Genomic DNA, 21,108 nt, shown 5'->3' with positions numbered 1-21,108 from the left:
TTTATGTCCCGAGGCTTTTTCCCTTGTTGCAGATTTAAGGAACGGTAACTGTGCATTAGCTGTGGTTGCTCCAAAACAGAGTGTCCCCACTACCTCAAATGCATCTCCCTGAAGGAACTTGCCATTCCCATTCTCCACTCATGACAGATCCAAACCACCACAAAGCCAAATTCGTAAGGTGGCAAGTGAGGTCTGGCAGTTACACACATGCAAACAACAAAACAAAACTAAGATCTCTCCCTGTCATCACTGTTGTATGCATACAAATTTAAGCATTTGAAGTAGTAAAAATCTAACTGTCCTATACTTAAGATAAAAATAAATTCCAGACAAATATGCCACTGTATAGGGCAGGTGCAATAGTGCAAATATAATCAAATAGAAATTGGAAGTATTTCCGTACAGCTTAAATGACCTGCACTTAGCAGCCTCTATCTCAAAACTGCTAGGTGACAAACACAATCCAATTTTGACTTTCACTCATGATGTCCTGCACACTTCCGTATCAACCTGTTCATGATGCACATTGGCGTGCATCCCTTACATCCTCCTTGCCCCACACAAGGAAATTTGTGCCTACAGTCAGATTTTATCATGAAACAGATTTTAACGCCGCGCAAGAGTAGTTCCCAGGCTCTAGGTTCACTATCCTCCAGGCAGTGAACCTAGCAAAAGGTAATTATCATTGGATTATGTTCACTGTTGGCACCGTAATATGAGCAAATGTAATAAAAGTTCAGATTGATACTATTAAATACATTATGGATATTTTATATTTCTTACCACAGTTTTTACAGTTTCACAAATATCAAAACCCAGGTGTACATGTCCATTTTGCAACATAGAATGACTATACAATTCCAAAAAGAGCAGGCATTTCAAATACACAATTCTGAAGTGTAAACAGAGTGTACAAGCTCTTCACCTCACAATCCAGGTGCTATGCAGTAGCAGCTGAGGTAACACTGTACAGCATGAACTCAACAAATGGTTGGTTTGCCTCAAGATGATTTTTAGCATCCTTCTGTCCTGTCACCTGTTCAGTCTTTAGTTCTCCCCCAAGTTACACAAACATACAATAAATACATTTCTGATTTTAAAGGACACTTAGACAAGTCATGAGGATTTACGTGAGTACAGTACATTTAAGTTCAAGTGCAAAAAAAGTAACTAGTGGCTAGTCATCAATGTTTCTTTTTATTGTCTATGGTGTTGGTCCCAGGCACCACCAAAACATGGGTGGTTCTAAAAGCACAGCTAAAGTACAGCTACGGGACACCCCTTCAGTCAAGCTAACTGGATGTCAAAGTTGGTAAAACTGCGCACCCCCTTTCCTGCTTAGCTGCTGCCATCTTCCTCTCCCCTAAGCCTGTGCTCCTCTTGATCTTGCCTCTGGATCACTGTACAGTCCCACAACACCCACCTTCCCCATAGAAGGCCTGACACATCACATACATCCGATTTCAAGGAGGGCTGAACAATACTCACTTGGTCCCGTGGAAGCTGAGCGCTCAGAATCTCCCAGGAACAAGCTGTTAATATAAGCAAATGGGCCAAAATGCTACCCTGACTAAACCCCCCGACTCCTCCTCGAGACCAAGGCTTTCCCTCCAGCAGCAATTTTCACTATGCACCAGCAAGTGAGCTGGCTGCAGTTCATATTGAAAAGTGTAACAAAACATAATCCGAAGTCTTCCAGTGTCTTGACATTGGGCAAAGTAATTTCCTAAACATACTGCAATTTAGTTATGTTTGCTTCCTCCTGAGAATCTCTCACTCTACTTGATTTCTGCGTCAACAACTTTGCCCCTATAATCCTAATCATTAAGATTTTTAGGTGATTCCTCCCTACCCCCCACCTTCCCTAGGCACTTAAAGCTTACTGTTTTCTTAATAAATAACCACAGTAACTACACCGCATTAAATAAACCATTGTATAGATGATGAAATAAAAAAAAACAAAAGAGTGTGTCCACTGAAAACCTTGATCAATCTCAGGTTGTGCAATCTTGATCAAAGATTCTTGTCTTAATACAACATCAAACCTAAAATTACCCAAACGCACACAACCTATGCCCAACTGAAGGGCTGCAAGTGCAGAGGTTAACTTCTTCAGAAGCCTTCCTCCAGCTTTTTTGTTTCACTAAAACGCCAGTTCAAAATCTTTGCTTTGCAGAACTAAACCTTTATCTCAAACAAGATAACATTAGCTTCAAAAACATATTCTTTGAATATGTGTGTGTTTTACTTAATCCATCACCATAATATGAAGATACGCTTGCTAAAGCTACTCAGTTTCTGAGAAATCTTTACAGAGACAGTTTCATGCTGTTCCTATATTTATTGGATCTGGTATTTTCTAATAGACCATGCAGGGAAACTCAGTTTCTCTCCTGAAGTCTTTTCATTTTGTCTTGGGAACAAATTCAAAGAAGAAAATTATCCAGTCAAGCCAGACACACTGTGCCTCAACAAGTGAAGAGTGAACTCCCTTTTTCTACAGATTGCAAAGAAATCTCATAGCACTTGACTCAGCTTTAGCAAAGCAGCCAAGAATGCTTCCTACCGTTAGATCCGGCCACATCACTTCCCTCAAGAATTCCGAACTTTTGGCTTCCCTGCTCATGTTGCTCTGTGTAGTCATATGAATATTCTTTATATAGTTAAAAGCTTGCACTGCATCACATTATGATCGTTAAGATGAAGGAAGTCCTACTTTTGAGCTCCTACTCCAGCATTTCCCAGGTGAGAAGCAGAATTCCATGCACTGGATTTGATAAGATGAGCGCATCTCAGGGCCCTGCAGCAGTAGGCTGAGCATCATGATCCAACACAACGTGTCGCCATCTACTTAGGAATCTGATGTTGCTGTAGGTGTTGGTGCTGAACAATTTCTGGACTGCCCAGAATCTGTCGGATTTTGGGGCTGTCTTGCTGAGCTGGCTGATGAAGCACTGCAATTCTCATTGATTTTCTAAAGAGAGGGGAAAGGATTGCGTGCAAAAAGTAAGTATAAACACTCATGACACTATCCCCAGTGGTATACCCCCAGATGCATTCAGGCACTTCTGGAAACTCACAATGCGCTTACTTTGAATGCCCGCAACGTAAAAAATCAAACTTAAAGCAGCAAAGCAAAAGTAGTACATTTAAATCCAGATGACACTAATAGCAAGCAGACAGTAGCTTACCTTCCATCTCTTTTCCTAACTGCACTTTCCCAAGAAGCATGCAAAAAACAAACTTGTTGTGTTTCAAGGGAAAAAAAACAAACAATTAACTGGACTTCAAAGTGTTCAGACAAGGCTGTTATTTTGACCAAACAATTCTGTAAAATTTTTTCATGCTCCTTAAATATAGCTTTCCTCAATAGTTCCCTCCCCAAGATACTGCTCAGACAACAAGAACTACTTTTATATCAGCACTGTATTTTTACAGGAAGGAAAGAATAACGAAGAGATCGTGTGCCATAGAGATGCCAACAGGCACAAAAGCCTTTCTGGCCTCTTCACAATTCTTAGTGAAGCGGCTGGGTGGTGTCCAGCAGTGTTGGACAAGTCCCTCTCAGACACCACACAACTGCACAAAACATTATTTTCTTGCTATGTTCATTGCATAAGTTCTGTGCAACTGCTTTTCTCTGATTTCTCTTTTTAAAAGGGGACAGCTTACACTAACCAAGACCCTGAGGACATTTACCAACGAGAAACAAAGCGGTTTGTCTGGACAAATTACTTTAATGTCAGAGACCCAGCAATACCTTCAGCATCACTATAAAAAAAACCACGTTCTTTGACTCAGGGAAGTTAAAAAACAAACAAAACCCCAACCAACCTAAAGCAGACATGCCTGTAAATATATTTTCAAGAATAAAGACGAGTAAGAAAGGCAGGAGATCACTGACCAGTGATTCCTACAGACTCTGCTCTGCTGATTCACACTCATATCCCAAATTACCCATTTCTAAAGACAGCAGTTGTGGAAAAAGCATTTCTGTGTTTACGCCCACCGGGTGCATAAGAAGGAACCTCACCCACTCCTTCCAGACAGGTAAACACAGTGGTTTTAACATTAACCATGCTGTTCTAAAACTTGCATTGACAGCATTTCCCTACTTTGCTTAAGCAGTATGCTTCAGCTCCATTCTGAAAGGCATGTCCAAAGCATTAGATGATAGTTCAAGATCCAAGCCCAATCATTAATGAAGCTAAAGGTATTAAAAGGTATTTTGCGGGGAGACTGGACAGAAGGGAAATGGTGTAAAGTAAGCACCAGCAATCAGACATTTTAAGTCACTGAATGGCTCTCATCTGGTCTAACTCTAGATAAAAAAAGAGATGAAATTTATTTGAACAGAAGGCGCTTCATCCCATCAGTAGTTGTCTGGAACACCTATTTCCGCAACAATGTAGACATCTGACAGCATCACCCAAGGAAGCAAAACTAAATAAAAATCATTTTACACTCTGTTAAGTAGCTGTGCATCTTCATGTTCAATTATCACCTTGTACATTTTGCAAAATGCACAACCCACAGAGTCCAACTAATATGAAAACAAATGTAAACTCAAAGGGAATTCAAGTATATCCAAGCCTGTAAAACAGAGTCGCTTTTTATGTGTCTCTCCCTCTCCTCCCATCTTCAGGAAGATAATACTTGCAAAAATAGTTATTCCTGCTGTACTATATATAGAAAACAACTCTATTTCATGCAGTATTTCAACTACTGTTTCGCAACTCCAAATTTATTACAAGCTGACAGAGAATATCTGCCAGGTACTAACAGATTTACACAGCTATAAAGGTTTTCAAGCATCCAACAAATATGTAAGAACTTCCTGTACATTAGAAGATTACCTGCAAAGGCTGATTCTCAGGAGTTGGATTGGTTTTGGATAGTTTAACCATCTCTTTTATCTGGTAGACAGCATAAGCTAAGGTGACCCAAGGAGAAGAGCTGATGCCCCAGGCAGGCTTGTTCACATCCTCTTGCTCTTCTTGGTGTTTCGTTTTCTTTAGAGGGAGTCTGGGCTCAGTCCGGGGCATGATATCTTCCGATTGCTGTTGTACAAGGTCAATAGTTGCTATGGGAACAGGACTGGAAGGCACTGGGATCCTTTCCGCCAGCATTGTCTTTTCTGAAGTTTAAAACAAAATAATCACTGGCAAAAGCCAACAAGCTTAAAAAACATGTGAAGCAGACAATGAACACTAAGTGTTTCTTGCCTTCATAATATGGTTATCACTGTACTGAAAGCAGAACACTGGCACAAACAGCCAGGAGCGAGACAGGCCACAATCTAGTTTGGAAACATGACGTGGTGTCGTCCTTACAAGCAAGGCTGTTCTGCAACTGCAGCGAGGTATTTTACATGGCTGCATAAACAGGAGGGGCTAATGAGTATGAAGCGGTCCATTTGTTCCCAGCTAGCTATTAAAAATACGTATTTTCATGTTACATTGAAATTTAAGCCATTTTCATGTTACATGCAAACTGAAAGTAAGTCTTTTAAACCTGTAGCAAACTTATTTCTCTGTATAAAGCCTGCACCTTAGAACTCACTCGTACTCATAACTAAACACTGGCTTCAAACAGGAACTATTTCGTGAAGTCCCACGGCCTACATCAACAGCCATTTCCGATCTTAAAGTTTCTAAACCTACTGATTCAACTTAAAGAAGTTGTTCTACATCTTCATCACTTTTTTATTTAAGAAACAAACCATCCCTCCATAGTTACTGAGATGAAGTTATGCAGTTAGTGAGAAAAGAACAAGGTTAGTGACACACTGGAGGAGACAAAACGACTGTCACAGAGTTTCAGGTAAAGGAAGAAATCCTCCCAACAGATCTTTACATCTAAGGTCTTCTGATAATTTGAAATAGTTTTCCCAACTGTCTTGAAATGTCACCCAGAAAATGACTGTCATGAACCAACACAATGTGTCTTACAATCTTGAAGGGCCAGAGTATTTATATACAAAAAGTAATTAAAGAGATTGTTAGAAACTGTTGGATATTTTAAGTAATAGCTCTATGTTCTCTTCAAGTCTGTAAATAACACATTCTGTAAATTTTGAGAAAATATTTTTTCTGAGTAGAAATATTTTAACAAGTAAAAATATATTTTTTTCAAAATTATAAAATCATATTTTGTTTACAGGCTCTTAGATAGTACTGGATATTTTAAGCAATAGTTAAAATTAAGATACACAGTCTCAAGATGGATAGCATGTATTAAATGAAAACCAAAGACTGAAACAAAAGAAATAGAATAAGGCCACTAAGAACAAACTGTTCTTTTGTAGCTTCACATGTAATTAACCAAAAGTTGATGGGAAACTGAAACAGTAAATATCCTTTCACCTTTCCATTTTTTGCCATTATCGTTTGAACAGAGGCGAAGAAAATTCTAGCAGAATACATATTTGAACACTTCAGTACAGGCAAGCTGATAACTAGTCAAGGACAATTTATTTAATATTCCAGCTAAAGAAAACTAACTTTCATTTCATACTCAAGGCTCATATTGGAAAGTAACATTTGGGTAAAAGGCAGATCAAAAATTCATGACTTCTCAGAATTTGCCACAGTTTTATTGTCTTTGTAAGAGTTAGATTTATGCTAAATCCTTAACTTTGCACTAAATATTTCATTTCTGGTTAGCCTTTATATTAATAAAGGCAGAGATGAAAAAGTTCAAGTTCCACCCGAGGGGAGATTTCTCGAGTGCAGAACAGAACTAAGGCAGTTATAAAAGCTTCTGTCCTCTGAAGCCATCTCTACAATTTCTGGCAGAGGTGGCTTGGACTGGTACAGTATGAGAGCATGCAGTGGTCAAGGTGACCTTAAAGAACTGAATGCAACTGAAATGACTCACTACAGCTGTTAAGACTAACCTAAGGGATTCCCAGAACTGAGAGCACATACAGGTAGTAAAATATGTTATGCTTTCCTCCTATTGACCTCCAAGAACTCAGTGCTGCCCTTCTTAACAGCAGCAGCACACCACTTCAATTTCTATTATTGCTCAGGAAAAAACTTCTCTCTGGAAAACAAACCGTTTTGTCAAAATCTGAGTAAAGACACCAAACATACAGAATTAAAGCTGCAGGGAGTAGCTTCAGAGATACCTTTTTTCCCTAGCTCTAATTTTGTAGTGTCTCAGTGACGTGAATATTTACCTTCTTCTTCATCAGGAACCAACAGCCACTGAATCAGTGCAAATAGAAGAAGAATCACTAAACAAGCCATCCCTATTCCTCTGAATGTAGCAGCAGGACCTGTAATGAGATTATGTTGTTTTTTTTTTTAAATTGAGAATCTACTTACTTAATACTACAAGATGAGTCAGCATTATGCACTCCTTGGGTATGTATTGTCCCATGTAGACTCTTATTAGCTTGTTTTATTACATTTTTCCTCCCCCATCACCACTTCTACAGGCTTTGCAAAGGATTTTTAACCAAGTAATTAGATTCTCACTTGTTCATCGAGAGGCTGCATAGTATCAACCTATTCTCTCACAAAGGATTCATTCATCTTACTTAAGGATCAGGTTGGAGATTTGCTCGCACAATACTAAAAATATCTAGGCATAACATATTTAATCAGTCATAAACATATTTAGTCAGTCTGTAACACTGACGGGACAAAGCCATAAGGAACCTCGTTCGAATTCAGTGCTAACCTTGCTTTGATCAGGGGCCTGGACTGGAGATCTCCTGAGGTCCCTCCCAGCCTGAGCAGTTCTATGACTCCATGATTTATACAAAGTGTATTACTCTTTAAAACATAACAATAACTTAAGCATAAATAAGTTTAAAGCTGGTAGTTCAGTAAACCCAGAACTTCAATAAATAAAATAAAATTCAATACAATTTTTGCTTACCGAAGTAATTGACCAAAACCCCTCCAACCATAGCCCCGCATCCTCTGCCCAGACCCAAGTGGAGACCTTGCAGGATTCCCTGGGCTGATGTTCTCAGCTCCGGAGGCACTGCCGCACTAAGGTACGAAATACAAGCCGCCCATATAGCCGCATGAGTGACACCTAGAGAGATGAAACATTGTAAAGAGTACAGGGTTGCAAGTGTACTAACACAGCATCAGAGCAACTGCACTTAGCAGTTGGAGCATGGCGTTGGAGAAAAACAACAAAATCCTTTCACTGACAAATGCCTGTGAAGTACAAATCAGCTTTTGGTAATGTGATACTGGCAACCAAGCCACAGGGAGACATGACGACTCCTTCTGCAGAGTCTATCAATAGCTCTTTCTCCCTCTAAGATGACCTCACTTCTCTTCTTGAGACACAGTCCCTAGAAAGACTAAATAAAGCACCTTAAAAGTCTCTCTGCCAGATTCCTCATCCCTTCGAGTGACCCGGGGCCTTTGGAATACGGTCCTGATTTCATAAGCTGCAGGCAATTAAAGCATTGATGCCCCTCAGCAGTCTCCTTACCGCCACAATGAAGGCAATGCAAAGGTCATAAAAGCCAAACAATATCCGAGATATCCATCTCATTTCAGAGGCAAGAATTAATCCCCTCCTGCCCTTCTCACTCCCCCCAAAACCAATGCCCAAACTCTTTCTGAACTCAACACCAACACGTGCTGCATTTAGCACTGAATGGTCTGGACGGGAAAAGCACGCAAGCTCCTCAGGGTAGGCCAAAGATGCCGATTTTCACGGCATCAGCTGTTTGGAGGCAGAGTCAGCATGCCCTTCCTCCCGCTATGACTGCATCCTGCGTAGGCGCTGCCACATGCTGCTGCTGCCTCCCATTTCACCCACTCCCGCTCTGGGGACTGAGCACAGCAGAGGTCCTCACTGCTATAAACAACGGCCACGTATCCAAGACAGCCCCAGCTCCCCAGCTGCGTTTTTGGAAGTCTCTTTCTGGCACGTGCCTTGTAGGTTCAGGGTTATGAACATTTTTTTCCTACCACAGGACAGCTAAGGAGAAAGACAGTAAATACAGAAACAGGCTGCAGGTGGAGTCCTCGTCTTTGGTACCTGCTTGGTGGGTTTTGTTGTGGAGTGGGGAAGAACAGGACAGGAAAAAGCAGGGTTGTGGAGAAATTGGAAAAACGAAACAGTTTTGTAGCTCATCACTGAACTGTTTTGCCACCCTCAGATTGAGTGGGAATATTTTTTTCTTATTTGAGCGGTATTAAAAATAGTCATCACAGCTTACCAATGCCTAAGCTCTACTGCCTCGGTTTTAAAAAAGTGTTGGCACAACTGATGATTCAGTCAACATGTTTCTGTCCTCTACACTTGACTTATTAATGAACAGCTGGACACTCAGTAATTACTTAGGCATTTAGGCTGAAGACTCGTAAGAGCAAGAAAACACGTGATTTTGTAACATACTCACAGAGTAACTTGGATTTTGCTTAGTTGTGAAATGATAAATAGCACTGTATGGAATTGATATTGATACAGTTCAGGGATAGACATGCTAGATGTCCACAAGGCTGTACAGTTCATTTTCATCCACATCTAAATAAAAATTTCTCAAGCTTTGGGTTTGTAAAGGCCACCTTTATACATTGCAGAGCTGGTTTTGGTAACAGAACACCATCTCGTTGAAAAATAAAAGGCTTACGCTAGGATGAGTGTACTTTACCTTACAATTTACAGTTTAAGGCTGTAAAACTTACAGATTTTCCATCCAAAGAGCTCAGAATTTTAAAACTCACTGAATATCTACTTTTTTTTTTAATGCAGACCCACGTATGCATTGAAAATAGCAACAAAGAACTGTCCCAATAACAAAGCAAAGCTAATCTAATATAGATAATGTGTTTTTTGTTTTAGAAAGGATACCTACTACCAATTAATTTAAAACATTCAGAATTATTAGCTATTTAAGAGTAAGTCAAGTTTTAAAAGCCAGGCAAATCAAAAACACATCAGAAATTATTTGAACCGTGAAGCACAATACCACTGTATTTGTTTGAAAACAAAAGGCCATAACTTAACCAACAGGTTCTTGGATGTTTTCACCTTTACTAGGCAATCCAGATAGAACATAGTGTTCCCAGTTCCTCTGAAAACAAATCCATACCTTTAAACCAGCCTATTTCACTTGCCTTCAAAGGTACGGGCTTTTTTTTTTTTTAAGTATGTGTACACTACTAATGTAGTTTTTATTGTAATTATTTATACAACAGTGACTGTTTGGAACAGTTTTTACAACAACTTTCATAAGAAGTCTGGTCTGGATTACTGCTAACCACAATTCTTATAAAAAGAAGTTGTTCACAATACATATATTGTGATGTTTTTTGCTAAGACCACTAACCACCATTTCACCATCTGGACTATAGTTCCAACAAGTGTAACAACCCTAGTGTTATGCTTAGAATAACAATGTTTATCACACTTAGGATAATTTACATATAAACCAAGAGTTGAAGATCTGGAGAGCCAAATTTATTTCAATGGAGATATATCCTAATTATTGCCAGTTAAAGACCCAAGGGTTTTGCTCTCTAGACATAACTGTGTTGCTGGAGCATCAGTAGGAGTCACTTCTTAGAATAGTACTTGTTTGTAGGAGTTTGTTGGATAACTGCCAAGTGAAAATAGCTAATTTTCAGGTTATCAATACAGTTTTGTAATTTAGAAAATTCCTGTTATGCAAATTGGTGAGCTAGCACAGCTGTTACCAGGCAATTTGGACTGTTGCTTTGGAACAATAAGTTGAAGTAAGTTGCAGCTTACTCTTATTAACTATCATATCAAAACTTAATCTGTTAAGTGTGAAATGAACAAGATTGCTTGCGTGTTTGCTGACTGATGACATATATACACACACTATATGCATTTGCCTATGGGGATGTCTTGAAATTTTCAGTTATTAAAGATTCGGCCTAAGCTCTTATTTTCATACATTGCATGTGCAAGTCAATACAGCATACAGATTCAAAACTCTTAAATTAAGAAGTGAGTTTACATCTCCTCATTTACTCCTTTGACAGCGCAACGCACTTAAAGAGTCCTCCCCATCCCAGTTACAGACAGCAACTGAAACATAGCATGGTTCTTATTACAATCAATAGATGGAGTTTGCAGAGTCATCTTCCAGAAATCTCTCCATGCCCTTCAGCATAGCACATGGGGACAATCTTTCTTGTATTGCAGAAACAGATTAAAAAGAAAAAGAAATTCTTTACAAAAGTCAGCTGAAACTGTTGTTGACCTTAAACCCCTCGAGCTGAAGGAACTGGAATTTACATAGAATTTGACAGCTTCCTGGAAAAAGTTATGCACAATTATAACAAGGACTTCACCAAGGGATTTAAAAGACCTATCAACTTGGTGCAGTCACGTGGCCCACATGGTACCCACATGTTCTGCAAAATCTGCTGCTCTTTTGTTTTTAAATACTCCTAACCTTACATATGCAAAGCAGCTACAATTCTTAGCTCCCTCTGTCAACAAACTCACTTAACAAAAGTAAGAGCTTCCACCTCACCAAATTTCATTAAGTTGTCACCTCTTATCCCTACCAACAGATTCAGTGGATATGTAGGAAAGCAAGCTGAGCCCAAAGAAACAGGATTTGGTAACTGCTGCAATAGAAATAATGAATCAAGAAGAGATTAAAACCAGTAAGAGCGAGGAGGGGAAAAGAATAAAGGGCGGGGAAAAAAGTCAACAGTACTTCTAAAAAGATAAACTTGATCTCTCATTCAGCAACACTGAATGAGATTACTGGAATGTAACAAACACAGTGGCAGTAATTAGACACACATACAGTGTACCTACAGACTTCATGGATGCTAATAAACCATGTTAGATGCAGGTTGAAAAGTGCATGTAGAACACGAAGAGGCTTTCGGGGGGGAGAGGGAGGGTGTATGCATGTGTGTGTGTTTTGTTTTGAACTTTCTCATTTTCTGACTATAAATAACTGCAAATAGCAAGATTAACCCAAGTGTACATGATTCAGCAGCGGCTAGATACAGAGAAAGTCTGGCAGATAAATTCATGAGAAAGTATTATTTTGAAGGTCCTTATTTTTTTAAATCTTGATTACTCAAGATTATACCACACAAAAAACCCCACCAAAAGAGCTCCCTCACAGTCTTGCTGTAAAAGCAAACCTACATATTAAGCAATTCATATTGAAATTTCAGCAGAATAAAAACAAGACTTAAAGTAAAAGACACTTCTTTCTCAGCCATGACGATAGGATGCTTCCGGGCACAAACTTATGGCTGGATTGTTGAGACACAAGTTTTTTTTCCTATATTTTGAGTTGAGGTGTCTTTGAAACAGGATTACCTAGAAGGTAATATCCGAAGTTTTGTATTCAATCATTTGTTCCCCCTAAATGTTTAAGCAGGCAAGAGTATAACACATATGCTCTCTTCAGGTTCTTTGCAACATTTTCATATTTTAACACTTGATATGAATGATGAAGTATCAATTCAATAGTTGTGGTTCAGGGCTTTTTTAATACCAAAATTCAGAAGCTTGCTGTTGTGGCAGTTTTAATACAATAAATTGTTTTTGTTAGCAGGGAGGGAAGGAGCCAGGACACTAACAGATTTCTTTCTATGTATACGTAGAGATCTACACAGTACTCTCCAATGGCATTTTATAACTCAAGTTAAAATCTACCTTACAAAGTTTTCTGTAAATACAGTAGAAAAAGTTAATGCAAATTCAAATTATGCTGGACATAGAAGAATAAAACTTCTAAGTATAATCTGTGGAAAATTTTCTAAGTAGCATTGTATAAAGCCAAAATAATGGCTTTAACAAAGATGGTACAATTATTTTTAAAGGCAGGGAAAATATTTTCTGCATTTAAATTAACCATTCTTTTGCACGCTTGCAAACCCAAATACTTCAGTATTCTTCAAATACTGAAGAAACAAAGTAAAATAGTTTAGATGTTTCCTGGTTTTGAGAAGTGGTACCCACTACAAAGACACAAAAAATTCTTGTAAAATTTAAGTTAGAACAATTTATACTTTAACATTGCAATGAAGGTCTTACAGTCTTCTTTGACAACATGAATTGAAAACGGGGCTCAAATTACTTTTCATAGACCACATCTCTGTCCTTCTAATTAAATTAGTTAAAGGGCAAGTATCTTAAAGAAGTTCTATTAGCACAAAGCTATTGAAAGAAATTCCTCTCTAGCTATTAAAAAAAGAAAATTCTATAGTCTAAAGGTATTGATGAACAATACCACTGAAAAACTACAAAATATTTTAACAGAGATAGAATGACCCAGGCTATGTTGATTTTTTTTTTTTTTTTTTAACGGCATCAAGAACCACGACCTATTGCATTTAATGAAGTTCACATTTACCACCAAACAGGATTTGCAGTAGGCGTGTACCCAGCTTGTGCTTCTGTCTCATTGTTTAGTTAAAGGGTGTGTTGGTCTCGCACAGATCTGTTTGAATAAACAGAGAACTGTGCACAATCAAATGCAAACCCACCCTTTTGACGTCAAATATTTCCCAAGATAAACAGTAATGTTTTATGAACGTGGGTATTCTGCGATATTTGTGGTCAAAAAAACAGAGAAATACCAGATTTTTATTTAATCACTTGAAAACAAGATAAATGTAAGCACCTGATCATATACTGGAAGGGCATTACTGCACTGTCTTACCTTGAAGTACTTCCATCGGAAGAACAGTCCAGGCGTTTTCCAGATATGAGATGTAAATGTATCGAGCTGTGTTACACGCAAGACCAATATAGAGCACTCTAAAGGAAGTAAGGAAAAGACAAGTCAGGATAGTTTGCATTCTCCTTTTTTGGTTTGTTATAATATACCTTACTACTTCAGAAACCATTTGCACATGTACAAACAGCTTGCCAGTCTAAAGCATTTGCTCAACACAAAATACATTCTTTAAGTCCTGCACCCAAACATAAACTCTCCTCTTGGCCACTCCAAACACATATCCAAACTAAGGCTAAAGTTAAGACTCTCTTCAAAATCCTAATGGAAAAAAAAATTCAAAGAGACAGCAGATCTACTGAGCTTTTAACTAAGCTCTGTAGTTCCACACCACGCTCTGCACAGGACTGTATTTCAGAGAGACCATTTCTAAGCACATTCAACATCCCTTCCAAACAATCTTCTTTTCTAACCATTCAGAGATTCATTCTTCCATTTTAATGTAAGACTGGTGCAGGTTTGTATTAGATTAATTAATTTTACCCCAATTAATGTAAGTTTATGGTCCCGGTATCTGCAAACTGCTCAGAACTACTCTAAAAACACATCCCACAGAAGCAATATGGTTTATAACAACATGCCTCAGGATAAAACTTAACCATCCTGTTGAAAAGCAGCAGATGCTGCATCTCAGAATGAAGAGGAAAAAAACTCTTATAACAGTTTTTAAACAACGAAGCACAAAGACTATTTGTGCAGTGCATTTCCCATTGCATGTTTAACCTGATGACTTTTTCCCTTCCAGTTTTCAGATTTAGCTTAGTTTACCTCCGGGGTGCTTATTCATCCAGCTATCTTTCTCTTATTTTTAGATGGATCTTGGGAAACAAAGACTTAATTCAAGACATGTTTTTAGCTTGAGAAAAGATGCTAGTGCAACCTTTAAAGATTTTTTTCAGGGAGGAGGATTATTTATTGTCCAAACACGGCTTCTTGTTGACCCTGGTTTGGCACAGGTGAAATAAATGCAGTTGATAATTAAGGTGTTAGCGCAGACACTGTGAAAGGGCTCGTTATTCCTTCTGCTGCTTTTTTAGTTAGTTATTCTACAAAAGCACACCAAGATTTAATTAAATGGTACATAGCCACTGAAAAATCTAGAGATAGATGCAATCATAAAAATGCAGCATCTTGTTAACATTTGAGGTCTCCAAATATACATGTTGACAGCTAAAATACCAGTACCATAGTTTTCATCATGTCGGTGATATAAAAAAACATTCGGAATCGTGAAGACAGGTTTGTGCGTTTCACAACAACATGGATTTACAGAAGACAATATATTTTACTTTCAGCAAGTTGGGTAAGCTTGCAGGAAGTTCCCCCCGCCAAATCACACATCGGACCAAGCTGTGTGGCTTCCAGATACATGTAAGGTCCATGAATAGCTGGTTTAAGCTGCCTTTAGGCAACACAAGCCCAAGCATTCATTGAAGAAAACATTGGAAGCCATGAAAAAGTTTGGTATTATACAATAAAGAGAACAAACTTGTTCTTTGCGCCATGCATCATAAATTTCATCTCCCCCTTTAATTAATGCCTTCTGTTCCAAACAAATAACTTCGTTCCTTTCACAGCCACAACTTAATGTAATTCTTATGTACAATCACATTTCTGAAGTGTATTAGCACATATTTGCCACAAAAGGTAAGCAAACATGCAATGTCTGCAGGCTCCTTTCTTCATTCCCCTACTAGTAAGGCCTAGGGTGATGCACACTCTTGGGGATACAAAGGATGACCTCACCATATACTTGTTTTTCCTCATCAGCAGTACAGATGCTCCCAGCTCTGTTTAGTACCAGTTCTTGCCAGCTTGATTTCACTTTTGTCTAGCACAAACTTTACCTGTGCACCAAGAACTTTCTTCCCATCTCAAGCTGTTCCCTATCACAGCCAGACCAGAGATGTGAAGAGGTCTCCTCCTGCTTCATTGTTTTTCCATCATCACTAACACGCTCGGCTACCTGTGCTTTTCCACCATGTTACACTTGCAGAAAGATTTGGATTCAGAGTTTAAGATCAGCAATTTAATCAGGTTCTACCTTTTAATTTGTTAGAATATATACAGAGTTTTAGGTAAACTACAGTTTATGAAGATTTCTATAATTATGCTTCCGGAGGGGTACGTCACACGAGAACTTTTGTGTATTTACAGTGTCTTTTCAAAAACGTATTTATAATAATCACTTAGGCTCTTTATCAGACCTAAATGGATAATGTAAACGTGTTCCTTATGAACCCTATATGCAGTATCCACAGAGACATCATATTCAATTTACAGGTTAAACATTTAAAGCACTGAATATATATTTATGTTAAGGAGACTAAGTTGTTTACAGCCATCACTACCAGTCTCTGCTTCCTATAAAAACTCACATGCTGGAATTATGGTCAGACAAACACAGTCAAGCTTAACCTCAAGTAGGAAGTTATTTTCAGAGATTAACATCATCGTCCTAAACTCAATGGCAGTTATGAATGCTTCTACACAGGATACCACTCAACAATGGTATCTAAATATTTGATAGCCAGTTTTGTACGCTTTTCCATCGCAATATCCTCTCAAAGAACTTGGGACCTTCACCACACTTTCTGATGACTTATTTCTTTTTAACTCTTTAGTTTACTTTTAAATGAAAATCTACTGTCATCTCTCAGAAGGTGGCTGAAGAGGCAAGGCAAAAAATACCCTTCTAGCATCTGCAATATTCCCTCCCCTCATAAATCTGTACAATCACGTAACAGCTTTCTAGTTGAACCGATCATTGTCATTACTCCAGATTCATCTAGTGACCTGCTAATATACAATGTTAGAAACACTAGCAGCATGTATAACATATGCACACATGCAGTGCATGTGTGTATGAACAGTAAAGCTAATGAAGTCAGAAATCAGACATTTTAATCAGCACATGTTTAATATGGTCATGCTTAAAATGCTTGGACAATAATTTGAGTATTAGCTAAAAAACCCCTGTGAAAACAGAATAGGTTTAAAAATGTTGTAAGGATCTTATATGTCAACACATACAATGGTAGAAACAGAAAGCTTTACAAGGCTAGAAAAGGAAAACTGAGCTTCTATCCGACAAGGGTGTAAAGCCCTGTTTTCTTGTAGTTCTACAAAGGACAGTCAATAGCATTTTTTTCTGCTACTGTGACAGTGCATGCATTCCTGGTACTCATACCTGTCTTCAAAGAATTAGGACAGGAAGGAAAGATTGAATGATAATGTTCAAATAAATACTGCAAAAAGACTGTCTTCATCTAGGAGTCCAACAACACAGAAGAAAGAGTGAAAATATCCTTTTTAATTTTTTTTTTTTTTTTTTAAATTAGCAACAGAAGTTAATGGAAGGTAAGACAACCTCAGCACTGAAGTCATCTTACCAAAAAAAGATGTCAAGCCACCTTCCCTCTGTGAAATACCCTGTGAAATATTCATAGCTAGGTATGGATTAAGAGGTACTTCTATTTCATTTCATACAAGACCTTACACCAGAATTCCCATAAACATATAACTGCTTTTATGCCAAAACAGTAAACAGAGAATTTTCAGCTTTTAAAAAAAAAAAGAAAAAAAAAGATCTAAAATACCGATCCCAAATGCTTCTGGCTAAGACAGTTCCAAGAAGGATATACAGTTGGAGGCTATCGGTTCTTATTAATGGGAGAAAGAATATCTGTACTATAAGGCAGCAGACATATACAGAACTATCAAAGAATATGAGCTATGAACTCCTATAAATTCCTTTTTTAAAAAAAAAAAAGTTTGCCTCCTCTTGAACAAATCATGCATTATACAAAGTTCAAAAAGTACAAGAAGAAAGGCAACCAGAAGGAGACATCTCAAACTGTGATGACTAAATACAAGTAAGCATTAGATAACATTAAAATATGACTAATATGCATTTCCCAGGTGTAGGTATAAAGAACGTTCTTTCATTGCAAATAGGAGCTAGTGTTTTAACAACTTAATCTTGATCCAATCTTGACTTCATAGTCTTAACAGTGCAAAGGAAAAAAAAAAAAAAAAAGAGGAGTTAATCCTGTACATCATCTTTCTTTTTAGTGGCCAATGCTCCTATCCCCTTCTGTTTCATCTACTTCATCCCCATCTATTTCATCATTCATTCACAAGCCTACCATTCTTTTGGTTTTTGTTCTTTCTCTATTTGAAGTCTAAGCCTGAATTTTGTACTATAACAATATACATTGAAAAAGCATACCCAAGCTATCTTTAGCTATGAAGATTGTGATCTGTTCTCACCACTCCTCCAACACCATATCCTTCCTCCAGTCCTTGCATGCAGCATGCAAGGTGTCATATTTTCTCATACTAACTATTGGCAAATTCAAAAGACTGACTCAAAGTAAAGAGATCCTCCTCAGTTTAAAGGAAGATAAAAACCAATCTTTTAAGTAATCTCTCAGATTACCATGCTAAGCATCTCTAACATTTTTAGTAGAGGTCAAATGAATCAAAAGATTCATCCCAATAAAAGCAAAACAAAAAAACAAAGACCAAAACCACAGAAGAGAATGCACAAAAAGAACAGTGCAGACAGCTTAAAAAATACTTACAGCTCAATCACTGTATGATTATAAAAGGGCATTTGGAAAAGACATGATGCTAACAGCACACAGAGCTCTGTGCTCAGTTGCACAGAGTACCTGAGTAAATATAAAAAAAACCTTTACAACTTCATTAACTCAGATTCCCCGCCATCTTTCCTCCCCTGAGCTTTTTTAAAGAAGAGTGAAGGGATTTAGAATATGCAGAAATCAAGTCAATTGTGAATTTAGAGGAAAACAACGTTCACTAACACGCTGGAAGTAATCAGTTTCACTTACACAAGGCAAAAACTATGGGAGAAGCCCTGCACAGCCATCTCACTTCAGTAGCTAACACACACAGTTGCAACTAAAGGAAGAGAGCAAGGAACTGAACTGGTAAGCAACACTACCAGGCTGCAACCTCATTCTGCCAACACCCAGAGTCTGATTACGAGGGCACGTGCACAGGAGGTGCTCACCTCACTCCTTCATCTCATCCTACTCCCCTCTCAGCGTGCAAGTGACACCTTTCCAGGCTACTATGGGGGCAAAGAACTGCCCCGCAAGAAGAAGCAGGCTAAAGCAGGTTTCCAGAATGCTGCTATTCATCAGGAAAAAAAACTGTAAAACTAATGGTATTTATATGTCAAAACAGACAATCCTTGAGTGGGTGGCGATTTGTAAAGATCTCTAACAGAACTTTGCATCAGTGTACTAGGATGTCTTCTGGAACCGTCTGCAAAAGGTTACGGTGCCAGGCATAATGCACATACTAACACACAACTAAAATGCAGAGGAAACATTTCAGAGCATTTTCAGCTCCTAAAATAATAATAAAAAACTCCATCAGGCAAGCTATGTAACTGAGCAAGACTCGGAATTTTAAAATAGAAGGATTAACTTGAATTTTGCTTTGTAACACAAGGCTAGGCCTGAAATTCAACATTTTTTGTATAGCTCTCTAATGATTTCTAACATCTTACCTGATATGACCAACCAGTTCAATCAATTTGTGGCTGAAGAAATAGGCAGTCAGCTCAGACACGTGACTAAGCACAGAACAAACTCCGAAGAGAGTGGTGGTGCCATTCAGGTCTTCCAAGTGCCAGTAAAGAAAGGTGAACACAAAGCCATATCCAAACCCCATGAACCACGCCACGAAGAGCACTGAGCTGTACTGGATACTACACAGCAGTTTTATTAGGTCCCAAAAACTGAAAGACTGCGACTGGCTCATACTGGTAGGAGTGTTATCGGAGGATTCGTTGGAGGCACTTCTGTCCACCTGTGAGATTTCCACCTCTTTTCTCTTATTTTCATCTTGCTTGAAGTGCGCATAATGAAATCGAAACTGGGTGGCCACAATTAATGCCATTGTCATCAGAACACCAAAAACAATGAAAACTATCCTGTAGTTCTTGTACTCAGGAGCTTTACATCCTTGACCTTCAATGCCAACTTCTGTGTGAGTATAGTCAATGCCAATTCCCACAGAGAGCATGGCCAGCCCCCAGCCCAGAGACCCCCACATACGCTGCAATCCATACCGGTCCCTGTGTTTGCCGAGGTACTGCAGTGTTACAGTGTCCACAATAGTAACAGAGGAAGCACTGAAAAATTCTCCTATTATGACAACCAGCAGAATGAGTAGAAAGATGGCTTCTACTTCTTGTTGATCATAAATGAGCACAGCTTGGTCAGAAGGCATTGGCTTTGTGGTGATGGCAGCTGGGGTGGTACTCAGAGTCGCGTTCCCTGGTGAGACTGGGCTAGTGGTGGTGTTTTTCGAAATGAAATGGGTACTGTTTTCCAAGACAAACTCCACATCACTGCTCTGCGTAGGTAACAGGAATGTTATTTCAGGATTAGCTGTCCCTGTTGTTTCCAAAGTGATTGGACTGGAAGCGAGCAGGTCTCTCTTCTCACGAAGTTTTGGGGATGCAGTACTCGCTGTGGTTAGCGGAGAAGACATCGAGGCATTTTGCGAAACTGTTGTTAAAAGGCTGCTTGCGTTGGTGGGATGTGCTGGGGGAAGGCCCTTTGGTACGCATCTTAAGGTGGCTGGTCTGACAAATCCAATCCCCAGGTTAAATAAAACCCAGCATAAAAGCGAAAAGAGGAGGACGATCTTCCCCTTCTTGAAGCGATCTGCCACCACTCCCCAGAAGGGAGCACTGCAAAACTCAATAAAGTACCTGATGCCCACCAGAAGTCCACTCTGACTGGGTGACATACCCAGCTGCTTGTAATACACAGGCAGCAAGGGGTAGAGAGAGCCATATGCAGAATAGAAGAAAAAATAGAAGACCTTTGAGATCAGAAGATCATTGTTTATTTTGACGCAGTGCTTCTCTAACCAATCTAGCTCTTCGTCTGGGACAGTGGTTGTCTCCATCGAAGGGGATTCATTCTGGGGCGGCAAGTCTTGATCCTTAGAAATGCCATTGAAAGGATCAGCAAGCACATACTTTCTCTTCTGTTCTTCTTCATCATCGGTTAGAATGGCAACCTTATCATCAGCTGCCATGGTTTACCACAAGCATCCAATATCTGGTGCGCTCTCAAGGAACTAGGGCTACCCTGCAAACACATAAAACATAACATGGTTAAGGTACCACACGGGAACACACCTGCAATGCCAGTCATCAAGGACAAAGACGGCTTCTTTTTGATAAGACATTCCTGAGCAATAAAGGCAGTATCAGGGTGGGGAAGGCCATTTGTCTAGACTACTGGTACATGGTAGCATCAATAAAAACGTGTTTTATGACCAATTCTGTGAAGTTCTCCCAACAGCAGCTTTAATATTGTGCAATAAAACATCTT

General features: G+C 38.8%; 1 protein-coding gene across 1 annotated transcript; it reads right to left on the bottom strand.

The window, feature by feature from the left end:
* Positions 1–745: 745 nt before the first annotated feature.
* On the bottom strand, positions 746–20,844 carry MFSD6 (major facilitator superfamily domain containing 6). Its single transcript, XM_009277119.1, has 6 exons — positions 19,266–20,844; positions 13,649–13,746; positions 7,891–8,052; positions 7,184–7,282; positions 4,857–5,137; positions 746–2,974 (listed from the first exon to the last, which is right to left on the bottom strand). The coding sequence occupies exons 1-6, from the start codon at positions 20,807–20,809 to the stop codon at positions 2,852–2,854; spliced, it is 2,307 nt and encodes a 768-aa protein (XP_009275394.1). The 5' UTR covers positions 20,810–20,844; the 3' UTR covers positions 746–2,851.
* Positions 20,845–21,108: the final 264 nt, after the last annotated feature.

This window comes from Aptenodytes forsteri, unplaced genomic scaffold (genome assembly GCF_000699145.1).
Source record: "Aptenodytes forsteri isolate BGI_AS27 unplaced genomic scaffold, ASM69914v1 Scaffold145, whole genome shotgun sequence".
NCBI classification, from domain to species: domain Eukaryota; kingdom Metazoa; phylum Chordata; class Aves; order Sphenisciformes; family Spheniscidae; genus Aptenodytes; species Aptenodytes forsteri.
This window is presented reverse-complemented; position numbering and strand designations above follow the sequence as displayed.